This window comes from Centroberyx gerrardi, chromosome 7 (assembly GCF_048128805.1).
Source record: "Centroberyx gerrardi isolate f3 chromosome 7, fCenGer3.hap1.cur.20231027, whole genome shotgun sequence".
Classification (NCBI taxonomy): Eukaryota; Metazoa; Chordata; class Actinopteri; order Beryciformes; family Berycidae; genus Centroberyx; species Centroberyx gerrardi.
In genome coordinates this window covers 7,096,971-7,116,793 of record NC_136003.1, presented here as the reverse complement: position 1 = coordinate 7,116,793, position 19,823 = coordinate 7,096,971, and the positions used below count along the sequence as shown (strand labels likewise).

At 41.5% G+C, this 19,823-nt stretch overlaps 2 protein-coding genes across 2 annotated transcripts; one reads left to right on the top strand and one right to left on the bottom strand.

Moving 5' to 3' along the window:
• Positions 1–372: 372 nt before the first annotated feature.
• On the bottom strand, positions 373–8,090 carry eci1 (enoyl-CoA delta isomerase 1). The gene is made up of 7 exons (XM_071903114.2): positions 8,004–8,090; positions 7,187–7,309; positions 6,877–7,004; positions 5,898–6,044; positions 5,137–5,258; positions 4,647–4,825; positions 373–1,546 (listed from the first exon to the last, which is right to left on the bottom strand). The coding sequence occupies exons 1-7, from the start codon at positions 8,050–8,052 to the stop codon at positions 1,380–1,382; spliced, it is 915 nt and encodes a 304-aa protein (XP_071759215.2). The 5' UTR covers positions 8,053–8,090; the 3' UTR covers positions 373–1,379.
• Positions 8,091–13,391: 5,301 nt separating this feature from the next.
• Positions 13,392–18,836, top strand: LOC139914746 (motilin receptor-like). The gene is made up of 7 exons (XM_071903132.1): positions 13,392–13,530; positions 13,688–13,863; positions 16,584–17,016; positions 17,374–17,463; positions 17,650–17,709; positions 18,568–18,701; positions 18,816–18,836. The coding sequence occupies exons 1-7, from the start codon at positions 13,392–13,394 to the stop codon at positions 18,834–18,836; spliced, it is 1,053 nt and encodes a 350-aa protein (XP_071759233.1).
• The last annotated feature ends 987 nt before the right edge of the window (positions 18,837–19,823 follow it).

The window sequence follows — 19,823 nt, the reverse complement described above, 5'->3', positions numbered from 1 at the left end:
GAATCTCTCACTGATCTTCCATCAAGTCATGAATTATATGACTACAATAAAAGTCAGTCAAATTAAGTCCTTGCATTGTTTAAATTCAGAAGAAACTGATGAACAGGGAGTCATATTGTTTTTGCTGGGTTACTTCGACTACCAAGTGGAGACCGAGGATGGGTTGCAGGTTCCTACATCATCGCCAGAATCCCAATATCTTTTCATAAGCGTGGGTTTCAATTTCCCATTTGGGTTTCAGGATGAAAATATTAAAGAACCTCTGATATACGGTACTGTACATTTTCATACACATCTCCCTCATAAACCTCAAAAACTTCCTTCAGAAAACATGTTAGATAGAACAAGTCTACACAACAATACAAATGAAGGTGTTGTTCATAGATGTTTATATGCAAAAAAAAAACAAAACGGGGACATAGCAGAAAAATGACATAACCTTCACAGACAACGGTAAGTCCATGACATTCACCCAAGGCAACATCAATCATGTCTTTTAGTGAAATGGTTAAAAGTTGAGGCTGAAGTAAAAAAGGCTCTTTAAACCAAACATGACATTTCACACGCATTTTACAATAGGAATGCTGACATTGGACCAGTTTAACATTTACATAAAGGCGTGATGTGGATGAGAGCAATCTCATCAATGATCCCAGATCAGCATTTCTACTCCAAGACGCTTCCTGAATGTTATGTGTCAATCATGAACTTGAAAGAAGCCAATGAGAATTACTCAGTCAAGAGGACAGCAGTCATTGGTTAGACTTAGTCCATTATAAATGTGTTAGAAAGCACTTGTTCCCTTCATTGATAATGGCTTGAGGCAGAGGGTACATCTCAAGAGTCTAAAGTTGCTTTGTCTTTTAATCTCATATCATCTGAACAGCAATGATATAAATCAGTGTTTCTTGAACTACTGGTCCAAATTCAAGATGAGTCATGATGAATGCGTTTCTGCTGGGTCCCCATATGACAAAAGTACTGTTATGTTTCTATGAACATGGGTCCCAAAGAGAGGCTGAATTTCTCTTTCAGGTCAAAGCAGTTCAGGGAAATAAAATGAAGACACATCTGTTGGAGAGATAATAAAGAATTTGCCACTTTAGGCTATCGAGATTCACCCGAGGTTACTTTCATTTGTTGTTAAGGCGCCTGAAGGTATTCTCTGAAAGGTTAGGCACTCCAATGGTGAAGACCTTTATGTTCCTCTTCAACATTTCTAGAGCTAAATTCGTCTTTACCTTAGTTTTTCAGGAACAAAAGTACCATGGAAAAATACTGTTTGTCACTGAACATATGACACTGAAGGTAGATAAATGAACAACCATTTTCAACTATTGTCAAGTCCCTACTACTAGTTTTTTGTTTCCGTCTCTCCTCTAGCCCTTTCTCTTCTTGAGCATCTCCAGGTACATGCGCAGCGACTTCTGGATGGAGTCTTTGGTGATGAAGCTGACGAAGTTGTGGATGTCGGCCTCTCTGTTGGACATCAGCTTGTCGATGGTCGGCTTCCTCATCATGGACTTGGTGATCTGTCTGGCGTGGTCTGGAAAAAGTGAGGAGACGAACGGTTAGCCCAGTGATTCCCAAAGTGGAGTCCGGGGACACTCCAGCGGCCCTTAAAGTGGTTCTAGATTGCCCTCAGCATCAATTTAATTCAAGGTCAAGGTTTCTTTATTAGTACCCAAGGGTAAATTTGTTGTGCACATGGGAGATTCAGCAATCCAAAGTTAAAAACAAGACATCACAGCAATACAGATTCATAAGACATCAAAACAAATACTTTAAAACAAGTATCATTATGATTTCAAAATAGTATTAAAATATAAAAACTCCTAAGAAGGTCATGACAAAGTGCTTCTACACACACACACACACACACACACTCACCCACTCCCTCAAAAGCTTAAAGTGCCACGCATGGGCGAAGTGCATCATCTCGTGCTAGCTTTGTTTAGTAGTGCAATGGCTGCAGGTACAAAAGTATTTCTGTATGGTTTTGTTCTCCACCTAGGGGCCACAAACCGACGGCCGGAGAGAAGGAGCTGGAATTCGCTCTGTAAAGGATGGGAACAGTCTTGAAGAATAGAGCTCGCCTTACGCTGCAGCTGTGTGGAGTAAAGAACTGATAGGTTGAGTTGAGACTCACCTATAAGCTTACTAGCCCACTTGACAATTTGGTTTAGAGAATTTTTGTTTTGCAGAGACAGGTTACCAAACCATGACACAAGGGAAAAAGACAAGATTGATTCAATAAAAGCCCGATAAAAGAGGGTCATCATAGTTTTATCAATGTGAAAACGGGACAGTTTTCTGAGACAAAACAAACGCTGATGTCCCTTTTTACACACTGCCTCACAATTCTTCTCGAAGGTCAATTTGAGTCATCAGTCTATGACTGTCCCAAGATACTTGTAGCTTTCTACACAGTCCACAGCCTGGTCTTCAATGATCGTAGTATCATAAATTGAAGCATGAGTTCTGAAATCTATGATCATATCCTTTGTTTTGGATATGTTTAGCTCCAAGAAAGATTCGTCACCCAAGTGACAAACTCATCAATGACTGGGCCATGGCTGGACTCATTATTGTGTAGCAGACTCACAATGACTGTATCATCTGCAAATTTCAATATGGTCCTGTTCTCATGCTTACTTTGGCACATGTTTGTGTACAGAATATAAAGTAAGGGTGAGAGAACACAGCCCTGAGGTGAGCCAGTAGAAGAACATAATAAATCTGATAAAATGCCGTTTACCTTCTCTCTTTGTGTTCTGTTTATCAAAAAATCCAATATCCAACCCACCAGATTGTGACTCAACTCAAAATGCTCTGTCAGCCTCATGGCTAAAATGTGGGGTTGGATGGTGTTAAAGGCTGAGGAAAAGTCAATAAACAACAATCTAGCATGGGTTTTATTCCCCTCTAGGTGTTTAAACAAAAGGTTAAGTAGAGTGATTGTAGCATCCTCAACTCCTCTGTGTGACCTATAGGCAAATTGCATAGGGTCGAGTGCATGCTCGGTTTCCCTTGCAAGCTCTGTCTTCACAAGCTTTTCAAAGGTTTTCATTACAAGAGAAGTGATGGCGACCGGCCTGAAGTCATTAAAAGCTTTGGGGCTGCTGCCTTTAGGAACAGGGGTAATCACAGCCTGCTTCCACAGGTTAGGTACATGTTGTAGGTTCAGAGACATATTGAAAATATCATAGAAGATAGAACTTAATTGCCTTGCACAAGACTTCAGTAAATTGCCACTGATATTGTCAGGACCAGAGCTCTTGTTTATCTTTAGAGAAAGGAAGGACTTTTCAACTTCTCTCTGCTCCAGGACGAAGTGCTGATTATCTTTAAGTTTACATCTAAGTCCCTCGACTTCATCTCTAAAGTCAAACTGATCAAATCTCAGGTAGAATTTATTAAGAGCGTTGGCAAATTTGCTATTTGACCTAAAGCCATCCATAGTAATATTGGTTCTGTTCTTGCTTTGCTGTATGCCTGCGATTGTTTTCATGCCAGACCAAGCTGAGGCACGGTTCCTCTCAGCCAGTTTGCTCTCTACTTTAGTTTTATACTTTTGTTTAGCCCTTAGGATTTCCACTTTCACCTCCCTTCTGGTTGCATCTATTTCAGAAGCTCCTCCTTGACTGAAGGACAGCTTCTTCTTCTGTAGACTAGACTTAACAGCTTTAGACATCCAAGGTTTATTATTGGGGTAAACCTTAATCTTTTTGGTGGGAATGATCATACTCTCGCAAAAAGTAACATAAGAACAGATTACATCAGTGAGTTCATCAATGTCCTTGCAAGAGTCCTTGAACATCTCCCAGTCAGTGCAGTCAAAGCATCCCTGAAGACAAGCAGTGGATTCCTCAGACCAGATTTTAACCTCTTTGGTCTGGATTTTTTCTCTCTTTAGGACAGTTTTACATGTAGGGAGAAGAAGCACACAGTTGTGGTCGGCAGAACCTAAGGGAGGCAGGGGGACTGATTTATATGCTCCCTTAACTGTACCATAGCAGAGATCTAATGTCTTATTCTGCCTGGTTGAACAAGTTACATATTGGTAAAAGTTTGTCAAAGACTTTTTTAGGGACACATGATTAAAATCTCCAAGTATGAGATTTGGTGCTCCACTGGAAAGATCACAGATCAGAGTTTTGTTGTAATCCCTTCGAATGAAGTCGGGCAACTGAAGATCTAGCGTTAGCCTGGTAATTCGATTCTGTGTATTCCATTGCAGCAGGAAGTCTCTAGTATATTGTATCCTCGGAGAATGAAGTGTGACCCCGTTGCAGACGAGAGTTAAGTTGATCAAAGTCCACAAGGCAGCGATAATTAAAAGCTCCATCACTGCAGATCAATAGTAAAATGTCTAAAAGCACTTGTTCATGACGATCATAGGCAATCAAGCATAAAAAAACACGCACAAACTCACTAAAAACATAAGACATAGGACGCCGAACAAACCCACTGCCGGTCGCCGCATGAGCATGCGCCCAATTATCAGGGTTAGTGGCTGCTGTTCGCAGTTAAAAATGATAAAATAGAAAAAGAAAGGCAGGGAAATGAGGGGTGTTTTTCAGAAACATAATCATGTAAGTCCTTGATCCAGCCCTCTCGGTTCTGACTGTTCTACTATCCCTTACCTGGAATGGCCAGCCACTTGGCCATGGTCTCCGTGGCTGTGGTGAGAACCTGGTCCTCAGGCACCAGCCGGTCCACCAGTCCGATCTTCAGGGCCTCTGGAGCACTGTAGAGCAGGCCCAGCTCCAGGGCCATCTCTGTCGTCCGGTGACCCACTGTGTTCACCATGGTGTCCTTGAACCTGCAGACAGCACACACTCTTTGATCGAACTAAAAATATAGTTATCATTATAGTTTTGGATGTATAGTTATCGTTGTAGTGGGAACACAGACATTCTGTTTACTTAGAACAATTTAAATCTTTTTATAGTTATTGTTCTAGATGTGAATGGACCTTTAGTCAAATATTTAAGATCTATTCTGTTCTATTATATTAAAAAATATTCAATTCTATTCATGCATCATATATACCGAGTCAATAAAAGATTCTGTGAGTAATGTGGTGAGCATTAATGTTGATGTGCATCATCATTCATAATCATCATTCCTTACCAAAAAGGTGCTACGATGCCAAGTTGTGTCTCGTTAAGGCCGATGCTGTAGCGAGGGTTTTCAGCCATGATCCTGTAGTCACAACCCAGAGACATCAGACACCCCCCCGCAGGACTGGAACCCTGTGGAGGGATGGAGGGAGGGAGGGAGATGGAAGGAGGGAGAGAGGAAAAAACTTGGTTAAAGTGGTGATCCACGAGATTGATTTTCTTTTCAGTGTGTCCAGGACTGTGACTTTGTCTTTTTCCTTGGATTTTCTGTTGATGCAGTTTGAGTTTCTGTAGGTGGCGCTCGTTTCTTTGTCTGTTCAGCCATGGTGGCTATCACTACTCATGCTAACTACCCAGTTCTTCTTCTGTTTATTCAAAACAAACGCATCACTTCCTGTACGCCACAGGATTTTTCCCAGAAAGACATACCAGGACAAACAACTAAACTACATTACAGCAGAGCAGTAGTAGAGAATAGATCGAGAGATAGATAGAGAGTAGGAAAATGGATTTGTTTATATGAAAAAGTTGCAGATTATTACATACATTTGTATTGCATATTAAATAAATACTCACTTTGCCCCACTTAGATTTGTTTTATTTTAAATCATAATATACCACACATCCCAAACTGGCAACAGAGGATGATGCAGTTTTTCCCCACTCTGTCCCAAACCAGTCCATCGTTTTTAAGATATTTTTGTTATGATATGTTTTTGTTATGATTTTGGCCCGAGTCCCTGTTAATTTCTGACCCTGGTTGTCACTTACATTGATTGCTGCTATAGTGACCATGTTGGAGCCATAGAGTTTGAGCCACATCTCCTGAACGGCCTTCCAGAACACTCCACAGCTTTCTGGACTCTTCGCGTACATCTCCATGATGTCCAGTCCTGCTGAGAAGACCTTGGGCAGGCTCTGGATGGAAGCAACACACACACACACACACACACACACACACATACATACATACATACAGGTTAGGCTGTTTGTTTTTCAATGTTTTAAATTGTTTCGCATCTCCACACAGACAGAAGTTCAATTATGGAAGATGAGATTTTATACTAAAATTCCTTTAATGAAATGGTCACATATTAACTGGCTATTAAGTCATCATTTTTATCCATTTATCCTTTATTTAATCTGATAATCTCATTGAGATAGAGATCTCTTTTTCAAAAGGAGAACAAAAAAAAAAAATCATGAAAACTACACAAAAAATACACAAAACAATTCAGTCACATGTTCCACCAGTCAAACAGTCTGCAAAATTGATTCCAAAAGATTAACAAAAAATACTTTATACAAAACAATGACAAACATAGATTTCATTGCTTTAAAATCCTTGAGGGGGACAAGAAATTTAAAGTGCTTTGCAGTCTTTTGCAATCCACATATGAGGTGCATAGCACCAGGAAGCAATCTTGCACTAAGCAATACATAACAGTCTAAAAGCTGTTATATTTATATTTGCATAAGCGTGTGTAAATGCTATCTTGTTTTAAAACAACTCTACACCTCATGACAGTGTGTGTGTGTCTGCCAATGAGTTCCATATCTATTTGGACAGTGGCACGTTGCTGAAAATGGCTTCAAATCAAAGACAACCACAGTCTGCACTTCAACCTCCTGGTCATTTTTGTCATTTCACACCCAAAGTAATACGAGTGTGAAGCCCAAACATCAAAACAATGTGTTGCTGTCCTAACCCTCTTGTATGTAGGCTATGTAATGTGATGTCAGACTGTACCGAGGTGATGATGAGGCCTCGGCAGCTCTTATCCATCTCCAGCTTCTCCAAGCTGATGCTGAACTCTGTGAGGAAGTCTAAACTCAGACTGTTGACTGGAGGACTCTGCATGCGCATCACCGCTACACCTGCACAGAGACAAACATTCATCTTTTACCTGGATCCTTTGGGAAAAACAGGTCTCTACTTGCATTTCAATAAAGACCAGTGAGTTGAACTGAAAGAATGGAATAAACTAACAGAAAACCGTTCAGTTTATAGGATCTAGACACAGTTGCAAAGTTCTTAGTTGCACAAAAAAAAACCTTACCTGTGCTGCTGTCAAAATCCACTTTGATCTTAGATGAGGTGGAGTTGTTCCTCCGCTGAGAGAGGAGGAAGGGAGACACACACACTCTGCCATGACCGCTGGAGGACAGCTGAGGCAGGAGACCTGCTGGCACGCACACACACACACGCATGCAGAGTCATTAGGTTATTATAAGATTAAGTATTGGTGTCTGTGAAGAGAGTTCTATTAAAAATCACTATATGCATTTTGGAAAAAAAAAGAATATGAGCTCTGTTCATCACTCATTATATAGCACTTTTCAGAACATATGTTTCAACTACTTCACGAGCAATCAATGAAAAGAAACGCAAAACAGCAATAGTGAGCAAGAAGCAAAAAGTCTGAGAAATGCACAGTGCCAAGTGTCATGCAGCTAGACAGAAACCAACAAAAACACAATGTTAAAGCCTGCAGAGAGCTAGTTCAGCGATTCAAATTAACGTTAAACGCATGCCAGTAAAAATTACACGAAGCAATATCAGCTATAAGTTAACATTTACTGTTCACTATGTGATACTCAGTGGTAACTAGTGGGTGCACAAGCTAGCAGAGTTAATTTAAGTTAATTAAGTTAATAAGAGCTGTAAGAGAACAGCAGGTTAAAGAATATGACCTTTGCTCCAGTTTCTGAAAATGTTTATAGGGCAACAAGGGGCTAACTCAGGTAGCACAGCTAGCCGGCTGGCTAGTAGCTCTTATTTTTAAGGAACTACAAAGCCGACCTTTAAAGTCGATGCATATTATCAAGTCCACCTACCACAATGTGCTCACACTTTTACCGTGCATTCAGACGTACCTGAGAAACCGTACTTGGCTGAGTTTCTCAATGCATTTCTCAATGCCATCTTGTCCTGTCAAGTTGGCGACAACCACTTCCGCAGGCTGACAGTCGGGAGGCGGGACCAAGAGTTGATATCTTGCACGTGATTGGTGCCACGTGATTGAGATACATTTCATTCAATTTTTTTTTAATTTAAACACAATCAAAAAGCCATTACAATAAAGAAAAAACACCAATAGCTAGAATAAAAAGATAGCTAGATAGATAGACAGAAAAATCCAGAACCAAATTTTTATTCTCCAAATTTTATGTTTAACAAGGTAATACAGCTTGTGAAATCCTGTGTGATCGTGCAACACTACAGTCACAGTTGATAAAAGGAAGGACTACTGTTTGTTTTGAAGACAGTGAATGGGCATTTGATTGTACAACCTATTTTACAGAGTTGTAGCACTGTCATTTTTCTTTTTTTTTATATAATAATCCAGCAGTAGTTTCTATTTTGTATAGGTCATGCTCTGCCTTCAGGTAATGTGTTCAATAATTAAGAAATATTTCCACTCTATATCTTATCATATATGGAGTATGCCCACCTCTGCCTCTGAGCATCTTGGGTAACCTAATTTACAGTGAAATAAGAGGGAAGGATTACTGAATGCTCACCTCATTTTATTGTGAATACCATGTTAAAGAAATGCTGTGCTCCAACAATAGGAACCATAAAAATGTTTTGAAACCCAAAAAGCACAGACACCACACTCTCTCTTCTCTGGCTTCACTGGCTTCAGTGAAGTGAATTTTAAACAACAAAATTGTACTGAGTGTGGGGTTTTCTTTGTACCATGTGTATCAGTATCTATTCTGAAACTAAGTTGTCAATATGTCTCTGCATCACTGCCACAAGACAACATCTTTTACATTAAAGGAGCCTTAAGTCATCTATGACCTATGAGGTAATATATCACCAGGCTAAATACTGCAATAATAATACTGGGTTTTTTAGCTGAAAATGTCTCACTCGCTCATAGCACTTTCGTTGAGCAATTTGAAAATGGCAGGAGGTGGGGGGAGGAGATGGGCAGAGTCTTGAATCTCCAATGGGTGCAGAGTTTTTATTCCAGTACAGGCCGCAAGGTGAGCGGCCATTTTTATGTGAACCGTTGGGCTAGCTTCTGTATGAACTGACTTACAGCAAGTCACTGTGGTGAGAGGTTTTGCAGCAAGAACCAAAGGAGCTTTTCCGTTGCCTTGCTGCCATGGATTGCTAACATGCTAATGTTGACTAGAACTAGAGAGAGAAGTACAGTCTTTGATAATGCTACATTAGCCTTGTCGCTAACGTTAACTTTCAGTTTTGACAGTTTGCTAAACACTCATACAACAGACCTGGGGCGTAATTTCCACTGGGGACGGGGGGGACATGTCCCCCCCTCTTTTCAAAATCCCGTTTGTGTCCCCCCCACTTTTTTAACCGCAAAAATCGTGCTTAATACGCTACTGTTTGGCCAGCCATCAGATTCTGGCTGAGAATGTGAATTGAGCTGCTGATTGTAAGGCCCTGATATACTCCAAAAAAAATTGCCACGGACGAGTAGCGGCCACGGACAGCCTGCCTACGCGGTTCTATAGTACATTTTGGCGTCTGTCCAGTGTTGCCAATTTGGCGACTTTATCGCTAGACGTAGCGACTTTTCAGACCCCACTGGCGACTTTATTTCTCAAAAGCGACTAGCGACAAATCTGGCGACTTTTTCTGACCATGGGAAGCAATGTTAATGTGTTGAATCCCAAAGCATTTGGCAATAAATTGGTACGGCTGATGCCGGTTTCCTCTACTTGCTTGTCTAATCCAGAGGGGTCTGATGGTCACAGCGCTTCCCACACACAGTGTAGCCCCCCTCCCTCCCTCCACTGAGAGCAGGGACTGTAGGATAGGGTCCACTTGTAATTGCTACCGGCGTACGCCGAAACTGGCCCAGGTGGGCGGAGTCAGCACTTATATTAATACGGGCTACGCCGTGGCGTGCATAACAAGTGCAGCATTATATACTGATATGCAAATTATCGTATGACATCATCTGGCGACTTCTAGCGACTTTCTGAGCAGCCAATAGCTACTTTCCTTGGAAAAGAGTTGGCAACACTGCTGTGGACGCGGACGTGTTCCACGCATGCGCACTTGAAAAATTGCTCACTGAATGAGGCAAAAGACATGTATTTTGAGTGACACTGTGAAAAGGTAGAACCAAAGCCTATCTAATCTCAGGTATAACCAATACTCATAATAAAGACAACTACACACTAGACTTACATAAAAAAGCGAACACATTCATTGGCAGTGATCTTATAGTATTGACAGTGTGTGACTTCTAAAAAACTTCTAAAAAAAAAAGTTTCATATTCTTTGATACATTTTGTATATGTTTGTTGTGATTGAAGTTGCAAATGACACATTATCTATCGATAGTGCCACAATAATGTACCATAGATAGGTCAGTCCTATTCTTCAAAATATATATATACCCATAATTGAATAACTCAACATGTGAAGTTCAGTAAAGTTGTGGGTTAAACAATACAGAAAGTAAGACAGTTTTTCTTATGCATATTTAGTACTATTCTGGCAGAATTTAGCATGATGACCAACTTAATTATTTCCCGTATTTTATATTGGTTACCGTAGTCCCTAAATGTATGTAGAAATGCAGGAAATGGGATTCAAATCGCACATTTTTTTCTGGGGGAGTACCCCCAGACTCCCCGTTTTATTGTGTCCCCCCCACTTCTCAAACCAAAGTTACACCCTTGCAACAGACTCATCTGCACAGTTCTGAAGCAAGTGTGACAGACTTTACAGCCCAGACTTGTGTTGCCGCCATAGCAATTAACCCTTAAAATTCCATAATCGCCATTTGATGCTGTACTAGCCAAATTATCATGACAAACAGTGGAGACCATATCCATTCAAGTTCTGTGGTTATGGGGCAGAAAACTGCCACAGTGTACTAGGTCTAAACATACAGGGTTGTGCAGCCATTGTGGTGCTGCATGACCTGGCAAAAACCACTTGGGTAAATACCATAGTCACACTCAGGCTCGTCGCCAGGGCCTGAGGGTCTGCCCGTTCTGTTGTGGGTATCTACATTTTACCTATGGGTAAGTGAACACAGTTATCTAGTTTTGCTTATTTTTCCATAAACAACTTAAGTTGTACCGTGAGGAACATTAATGTACCATAGAGGAGTACTTATGTCACTTCTTTTAGAGTGTAGGCGTGTACTGTCTGTCGCCAAATACAAGGCTTCTCAGCAGCTATCCGTGGATGACCTCGTCTCCAACATTTATTTAAGCGACATTGGTTCATGTATCCTCTATTTTGTTAACTGACATGGTGATAAATGACTACAGTAAGCAAAATCTTGGGATTTATATACATTTATATGGCTAAAATATGGAACAGACGGCTGCGTAGTCCGTCAAAAATAGAAGCCATGCATGTCTCCAGAGTTGCGTCTCTGATCCGGCTCCATCAGCAGATCCGTCAACGTGCTGCATACTGCAGCAGTGCCGCAGCTGCAGTGAAGTGGCTGCGTATCTGATCTAACACTTAAACGAAAGAACTGGCGTGCTCAACTCACAGTCTTTAGATTGTAATGGGTGCCGACCCAAAAATCTATCTGTATCTGATCTGACACAAACGGACAGAACAGAAACGCAACCGGCGTACACATAAGCACAAATAAACAGCATGAACAACAGCATTGCATAAAGGTGCACAAATACGCACCAAAAAACAAAACCACGAACAACAGCATTGCTCAGGCTCTACACTTTTCTAACCACACTGACCCCAGGGCAAACAAATATACAATATAGACAATATAGAGCTACAACAGCATGAACTAGCACAACAGTGTACTTCCATAATGAGTTGATTGATCTTATTATTTTTTGCTAGCGCTCATGAACTTTCAGATGTGGCCAGCCAATGGCGGTATCGCTCAACACTGTTTACCTAACTGACAACTCGAAAGTGATGCGATTTTGGTTTGTGACAGGTCTAAATTTACGTCAATCACAAATAACTTGTATGACTCGTATTTGATTTAGTTTAACGATATATTTATTTTTGGATTGGATTAGCATTAAAATATCATATACAGTATATTATTGCCCCCTTAGGGAAATTTGTCTTATACTGTGTCTGTACAGCATGGAGTCTAAGACAAATTTACCTAAGGGGACAATAAAAGTATATCTTATCTTATCTTATCTTATCTTATCTTATCATAGCATTAAAAAAAAAATTCCTGCAAGATTTCAATAAAACACATTTTATTTGGGGGCAGACAGAGATGTAAATTGGACGGGCCTGGCCCGGTCTGGCCCTCCCTCAACGCCGGGCCTGGACACTATAAAACACGATTTTACCCTGTATGTGAAGCGTCTTTGAGTACCTAGAAAAGCGCTATACAAGTCTAATGTATTATTATTATTATTATTATTACTATACGTGGGACTGGATAGAGAAACAACAGGGCTGTGAGAGAGGGAGGGAGGGAAGGATGCAATTATAGTTTATGAGAAAGCGAAGCAAAGGATGAGTCCAGGGGGATGAGCTAGGGAGAGAGAAAGAGAGAGAGAGAGAAAGAGAGAGAGGGAGAACAGAGTGTGTGAGAGACAGTGTGAGGCGAGTGTGTATGTGTGTCCACAGGAGGAAGACGCAGCAGGCATCAAAGCTCTTCTGAGTGAGTATACTGTTTTACCTTATGTTACAGTACACAAAATTCATATGTGTGAATGTATGTTTGTGTGTCTGGAAACAGTGGTATACAGTACTGAGTACAGATTGTTTTGTAAATGGAGAAGCAAATTACATGGTTTCCATTGTTGTTGGTCCTGATGACACTGATGACAACAATGATGACAATGATGATGGCGACAGTCATGACTATGATAATGACATTCGTTTTTTAGAAAGTTTCAATGAAAACTGATTTAATGAATACAAAATAAACTGTATTTTCCCTGGATGTGTGTGTGCATATGTATGTGCACAGCAAATTTGCCAGGGTTGATAAGTGTTGATTTTTTTGCAGTGACAATTATTCTGAGTTGACAAGTGTTGATTGGAGTCGTTTGTCTACTTCAGAACTATCAGAAATGTCAAATTAACTCTGATAGGTGTTATATTAATTGATTTTTGTTGTTCGCATTGCTGTTTTTTGGTGTGACCAGGCAGTCCTGACCATCCCGTTCCAGCTGTGATCGAACCTCATAGGAAATCCATCCGTGTGCGTCACCTCTACGCCCTGTTACCTGGGGGACAGCAGCCGGACACATAACCCCCCCCAACCACCCCCCACCCCTCTCACTTTCTATCCAATCCCACCCCACTTCACCATGGATCTAATGGAGCTGGTTGACATCGGCAGTGGTTGTGAAGCCGAGGATTGCGGCCAGGCATCGGGCTTCCTGGAGGACTGCTCTAACCAATTAGATTGCCAGTGGGAGGACTCTGTATTTAGATTGGTCGAATTAGGTAAGTAAAAAGCCATGGCTACTGAATGGCAACTGGCAACTGTAGTACTTACTTGGGTACGGACACTTCTCTGACCACGGGAAGTGATGAGATGAAACATAAAAATAAATATAGAGGTGGTACTGATAAAACAATATAGCAATATTCCCATTTCTAGTGTGTGTGACTGTGGTGTGCGGTCTGCTGATGCTGCTTGGCATTCTGGGAAATATGCTAACGATCCTGGTGGTTTGGCTCCGCCCCCACATGAGAAGCTCCACCTACCTCTACCTGAGCAGTATGGCTGTTAGTGACCTGCTGATACTGCTGCTGGTGCCTCTGGATATGTATAAGGTACACACACACACACACACACACACACACACACACACACAGAAATATGTTACTTAGGGGTGAATTCACAAAAGGATTGCGCGGCTTTTGCTGACGCTAAACCTGTGCAAATAAGACAAAAAGAAGCCGTGTAATTCACAAAGCACTCGCAAAGGGTGAAATGCTAACTGCGCTGCCACGCAAATAGCGTCTCGGTGCTCCTGTGCTATTTGCACGTATTTAAATTAGGTAATATGCATACATTTGGCGCAAAATTGGCCCCTTTCTATGCAAATGAGCCTCATTGCAAAAACAGTCCAATTCACAAAGATCGGCGCTAATTGCCACACACAGTTAGAGTGAAATTATTAGCGTCTTCAGAGAGTTGGTGGTAATTGAAGCGCATTTATAAGGGGTGTCACACCCAGACTTTCCAGTGATCATGGAAGCAGTGATTGTAGTCAGGCGAAGGCATCGTAATGCCAGGTGTGCTCGTGAGCGGATATTTCGAAGGAGAATATCACTTGTTGATTTAACTGAGAATTGAATTGAATTGACCTTACAAATGTCTCTGCAACAATTCCACCTTTGGGTGACCTAAAAAATAAAATTGTCTGTAAATATTACAGATAATAATTACATATTATTATTATTATTACTATGGAACTTTAACACAGATTGCTTCACAAACAAAAGCAAATAAATCAATACAACCAAACAATCAATACAACTCAATTTCTCACTCTGAAAATATTTTCACTTATCTCACTAGTCAGCACAGTGGGCTTTATTTTGGCCTAAAGATTCAGCACCATGGACAGCCCCGTTCAAACTAATTTATTAGCCTACCTCTGCCAAGGAGGTGCCGTTTGTTTGTGTGTTTGTTTGTCTGTTTGTCAGCAGGATTACGGAAAAACTACTGGCCCGATTTTCATGAAACTTCGTGGAAGGGTGTAGCATGGGCCAAGGAAGAACCCATTAAATTTTGGAGCGGATCCGTATATTGGATGCGCTTGCACATTTGCATATCATAGAAGACTGGATTGGCCTTGGCAGAAGTCTGCGCTCTCCGAGTGCCCTTCTAGTTTATTTTGGGATGCAGTGAGATGCATGAATAAAGCTCCCGTACATTCTCCTTTGTTCTCCGCTTCAAATCATGCCATCTTCTTTTGCAGTCTGAAGGTGCGTTTGGAAACACCAACAGCACTGACAGACTGGGATATTAAATCCCAAATATGGTTTCTCGCAGTCCCGGTTAAATTTCTTTCCTGAAGTTTTGAGGAATGCCTCTGCACCTCGTCTGTCAGGACTTGCAGCTCGCGGCCTAAAAATTTCATTTTTCTTTTTCTCTCTGCCATTGTCCTGCCTACTGTGTTCTTGGCACAAAGACAACATTTATACTTTGCCATATTGGTAATTGCAATCAGACGCAAAACAGGGGCAAATTGCACTCAGTTGCAACAGGTTATGGGCGTGTTTGCGCTGGCATATCATTAGCGCAATATCTTTTGTGAATTGGTCCTTGAGACGGAGCAAATAGCGGTTGCAAATGATACGCAATTCATGGTGCTATTAGCGGCCGCAATCCATTCTTTGTGAATTCGCCCCACAGTGTGTTAGACCCAGAGTTTTTCTGTGATTATCATGACCAGAAACCCTTGTGTGATGATTTGTGGTGGCTTTTTTGAAAAGCTATAAGGTAATTTGTGACGTTTTTGGTTATTATTTGAGGCAGAAGTGCAACCCAGTTTGGGCCACATAGTTCATGGGTGTTTTCAAACTTACTGTCCGTTGGCTTTGGTCCGAATCAGGGGATAAGTTGTTACTTTTTTTCACTTTTGCATTGGTTTTAACATGGCCAAATTTCTAGCAAAATAAAATTTAACAAAAAAAGCCACATGGGAACAGTCATTTCCTTCACTGGTCAGAAATATGGTATGGGAAAGGACAAATGTGGACTATCAGCATCACAATATCAGCTGTGTTTGTGGATCATCTCATTTGCATAAACTCTCCATGGGAATTGCACCTGTTGTGGTCCTCATCTATAAACCCACTGTTTATGGAACAAGACCCTGAATAAATAATTGATCCCTCTTTACTTCATTTCTTGATTTTACAACTCAGTTTGTAGAAACAGGGGATTCTGCTGATACCCCTGCAAGTTAAACAACTTCTTAATTTGTATTTTCCTGTGATATTACCCTGCATTCAAGTGTTGTTGGATTTACGGTCTGAACGAATTTCCGACCAGGAAGTGCCACATGAACACTTTATTATGTCGGATGATCAAGTTGGAGAAATCGGGATTGTAGCTGCTGCACGAATTAGCTGAGTTGTGACGTAATCGCTCTTTCCAACATGGCTAAACAGAGCAGAGTCGCACGTGAACGGAAGAAATTTCATACAATAAAGCCGAAAATGAACCACAAGTACAACTTTAAAAGACATGGATATTCCTTTATAACTATAGTCCTACGGCATTCAATTTCCTGTGGTATTTACATTCATAACCCCCTGAAATAGCCAACCATTGCTTGCTAGCTAGGCTATCGCTAGCTCAATTGCTAACGTTAGCCTAGAAGGCTGCCAATGTGTGTAAACAGTTGATGAAACCTCCAATCTACCTCACGAACTGCACTAAGGGGGGAAATAGGAGGGAGAAGTAGCCGCTCTAAACACCCCAAGAAACTATAGACGCCTCTGTCTGTTTCTCTCTCTTTCTATCCCTCCACCTGTAGCTATGGCGGCCCAGGCCCTGGCCTTTGGGAGACCTTGTCTGTAAGCTGACCATGTTCCTTTCAGAGTGCTGTACCTTCTCCACCATCCTCCACATCACCTTCCTCTCCCTGGAGAGGTACCTGGCGGTCTGCTGGCCAATCGCGGCCAAGACCCTGGTCACGCGGCACAGAACCAAGGCTCTCATTGGCTGCCTCTGGCTGGGGGCGATCGTCAGTGCGGCGCCGGTGTTGGTCATGGTGGGAGTGGAGGAAGTGGGAGGAGAGGAGTTAGGAATGGGGGGATGGAGGGAGGAAGGAGGACAGGGAGGAATAATGATAGGTGGAGGGGGAGAGGGAAGTGGGGAAATGGCTTTTATGGAAGGAGGGATAGAGGGAGTAAAGTGGGGAGGAGAAGAGATGATGGGATGGGATGGAAGAGTTGAGAAGGAGTTGAGTGAGTTGGGAGAGAGAGGAGAGAGAAAAGCGAGAGGAGGTGAAATAGAAGAGTGGAAACCAAGAGGAGGAGGAGAAATGAACGCTAAAATACAAGTTCAGGAAAAGGCAGATGAGGGAGGAGGAGGAGGAGGAGAAGTAGAGATGGAAGTTAAAGGAGAGGGGCAAAATAAAAAGAAAGAAGATGAGGGAGGAGGAGGGGAGGAAGAGGATACGGAGGAATGGCGAGGAAGAGAGACAGAAGGAGGTGACAAGAAAGAGTGTCGCTGTACTTCCTACGCCGCCTCCTCCGGCCTGTTGGCGGCCATGATGATCCTCTCCAACTTGTACTTCCTGGTGCCGCTCGGCATTCTGGGAGTGGTGTACAGCCTGATCGGACGAACACTGTGGCTCCGTCCACAAAGCAGCCGCAGAGACCAGTCGCACCGTCACACCGTCAAAATGTTGGGTGAGAAACACACACACAGCTTCAGTTCTGGTCTCACAAAATTTTGTGAAATGTGCACAATATCTTAAAATGCAAAAACGTAACTGTTAGCGAAATTTTGTGAGACTGTGTTGAGATCTTGTGATTGTAATGCCGTCTTTCCCTTTTCTCTTTTTCTTCCTTCCTCTCTCCCTTCACCTCCTCCAGGAGTGATAGTCTTAGTGTTTGTCCTGTGCTGGCTGCCGTTCCACGTCGGTCGGACCATCTTCTCTCTGACTTTTGTCACCGGTATCGATGGACAGGATGTATACGTAGACACCAACACACACATAGACAATGACACACTCTCTGACACCGGCATAGACAATGATACAAATGTCGCCATCAACATACAGACAGTTACTGACCCCAGCACCCACTCAGACACACACTTTGAAACGCCCTCCAACACTGGAAAACCCTTAGACCCGCATGTCAAGATGAACACACACACTCACGCAGACAAGAGTGATACACACTCCAGCACAGATGGAGATAAAACACTCTCTGAAGCTGGTACAAGCGCCAAAATCAAAATCAACACATACACTGATACAGACGCACACACAGAAGAGGTGGACACCCATGTAGAAGCAGATACACATAGTGAGACTGACACACACATTGAGACACACACCAACATGGACACTTACTCTGATGCACGCACACATAGTGACCAGGTCAATATGGACACACACACAGACAAGCACTCATATTCCAGTGTTATATCACACACCAGTGGGAAATGCATACACACTGATCAAAGCACACACACTCATCTGGATCCAAGCATTAACATGCAAATGGCTACACATACGAATACACACAGTGATACACACAATGCTAATACACAACTAGACGTAGACCTCTATATGTTGTACCACAATGGCAATGGAAATACACACGCTAACGCACAAAATGACACACCCACTGGTGGAAACGCACATATGCAAAGTGATACACAGAACGACACGCATAACCACGCACACGCCAGAACAGGCACAAACACACAAGCCATGACATCCACTAGCCCATACAATGATGTGCGCTCTAACACACACAATGACACATATGCCAACGATACACACGCTTACACACGTGCCTATATTTTATACTATCTGTCTCAGTATTTTAACCTGGTGTCTTCTGTCCTGTTCTACCTCAGCGCTGCTGTCAATCCTCTGCTATACAACCTGATGTCTGCTAGATACAGACACGCCGTACACAGCCTCATAAGCACACACTCTCACACACAGTCTCACACACAGTCTCACACACAGTCTCACACACAGTCTCATACACACTCTAACCGCCTGCACCCGCTCACGCCGCAGGCCTCCACAACCACCTTGTAAGGGTAAACACACGGATGGATACACACACTGCATACACATGCATGAATACACACAGATATACATTGAAACCCGGGCTATGAACGCAGACAGACACACGCACGTTCACATAAGGCACATACACACACACTGACTGATACATATGTGCACAAGCAAGGATGGAAGTAGCAAATTATATTTACTCTCGTTACTGTAATTGATTAGCTTTTTTGTGTTGATATTTTTGAGTATTTTTTGAAGACAGTAATTTTACTTTTAATTAAAAAAAAAAATTTAATGGCACCTCGCTACATTTTAAATCATATCTGTTACAGAGTATACATTTTATAGGCTCTCCATAAGCATTGAATTGGAAACTGGCCATAAATTACATCTCCATCAAATCTGCAAAAGCATGTGGAGAAAATGTTAACTTGTAACATTAAATAATCAGACTTAACCATGATAGCAGCTTAGTTAACATTAGCCAAAAAGCCATGATATTGGCTTAGTTAGCATTAGCCATAAAGCCACAAGCTTAATATTATCTAAAAGTTAATATTAGCTAAAAAGCCATGATAGTAGCTTAGCTAACATTAGCCCAAAAGCCATGATATTAGCTTAGTTAACATTAGCTATAAAGCCAAGCTATTTGTTTCCCAATTTGTAAATGAAATAAAAGGTTATGGTACTACTTTATATAAAATATAAAATACCGGTAGGAAGGCAGTAAGGACATTGGATTTTTGATAAATATTGGTTGTTAACATGAAGCATCTGGCTTTTATTTATTTATTTATTCAGTTATTTATTTATTTATTTTTTTTAATTGTTATTATTTTTGCTAATGATTCATTGTGATTTTCTCTGTATATGATTTATGATGTATGCATGTAGGTGGCTATTCCTCTTTGTATTGTTTATTTGTGTATCTTGTAAATAAAAACCCAAGTCAAAAACCCACAATTGCAGCTTAGTTAGCATTAGCAAAAAGCCATGATATTAGCTTAG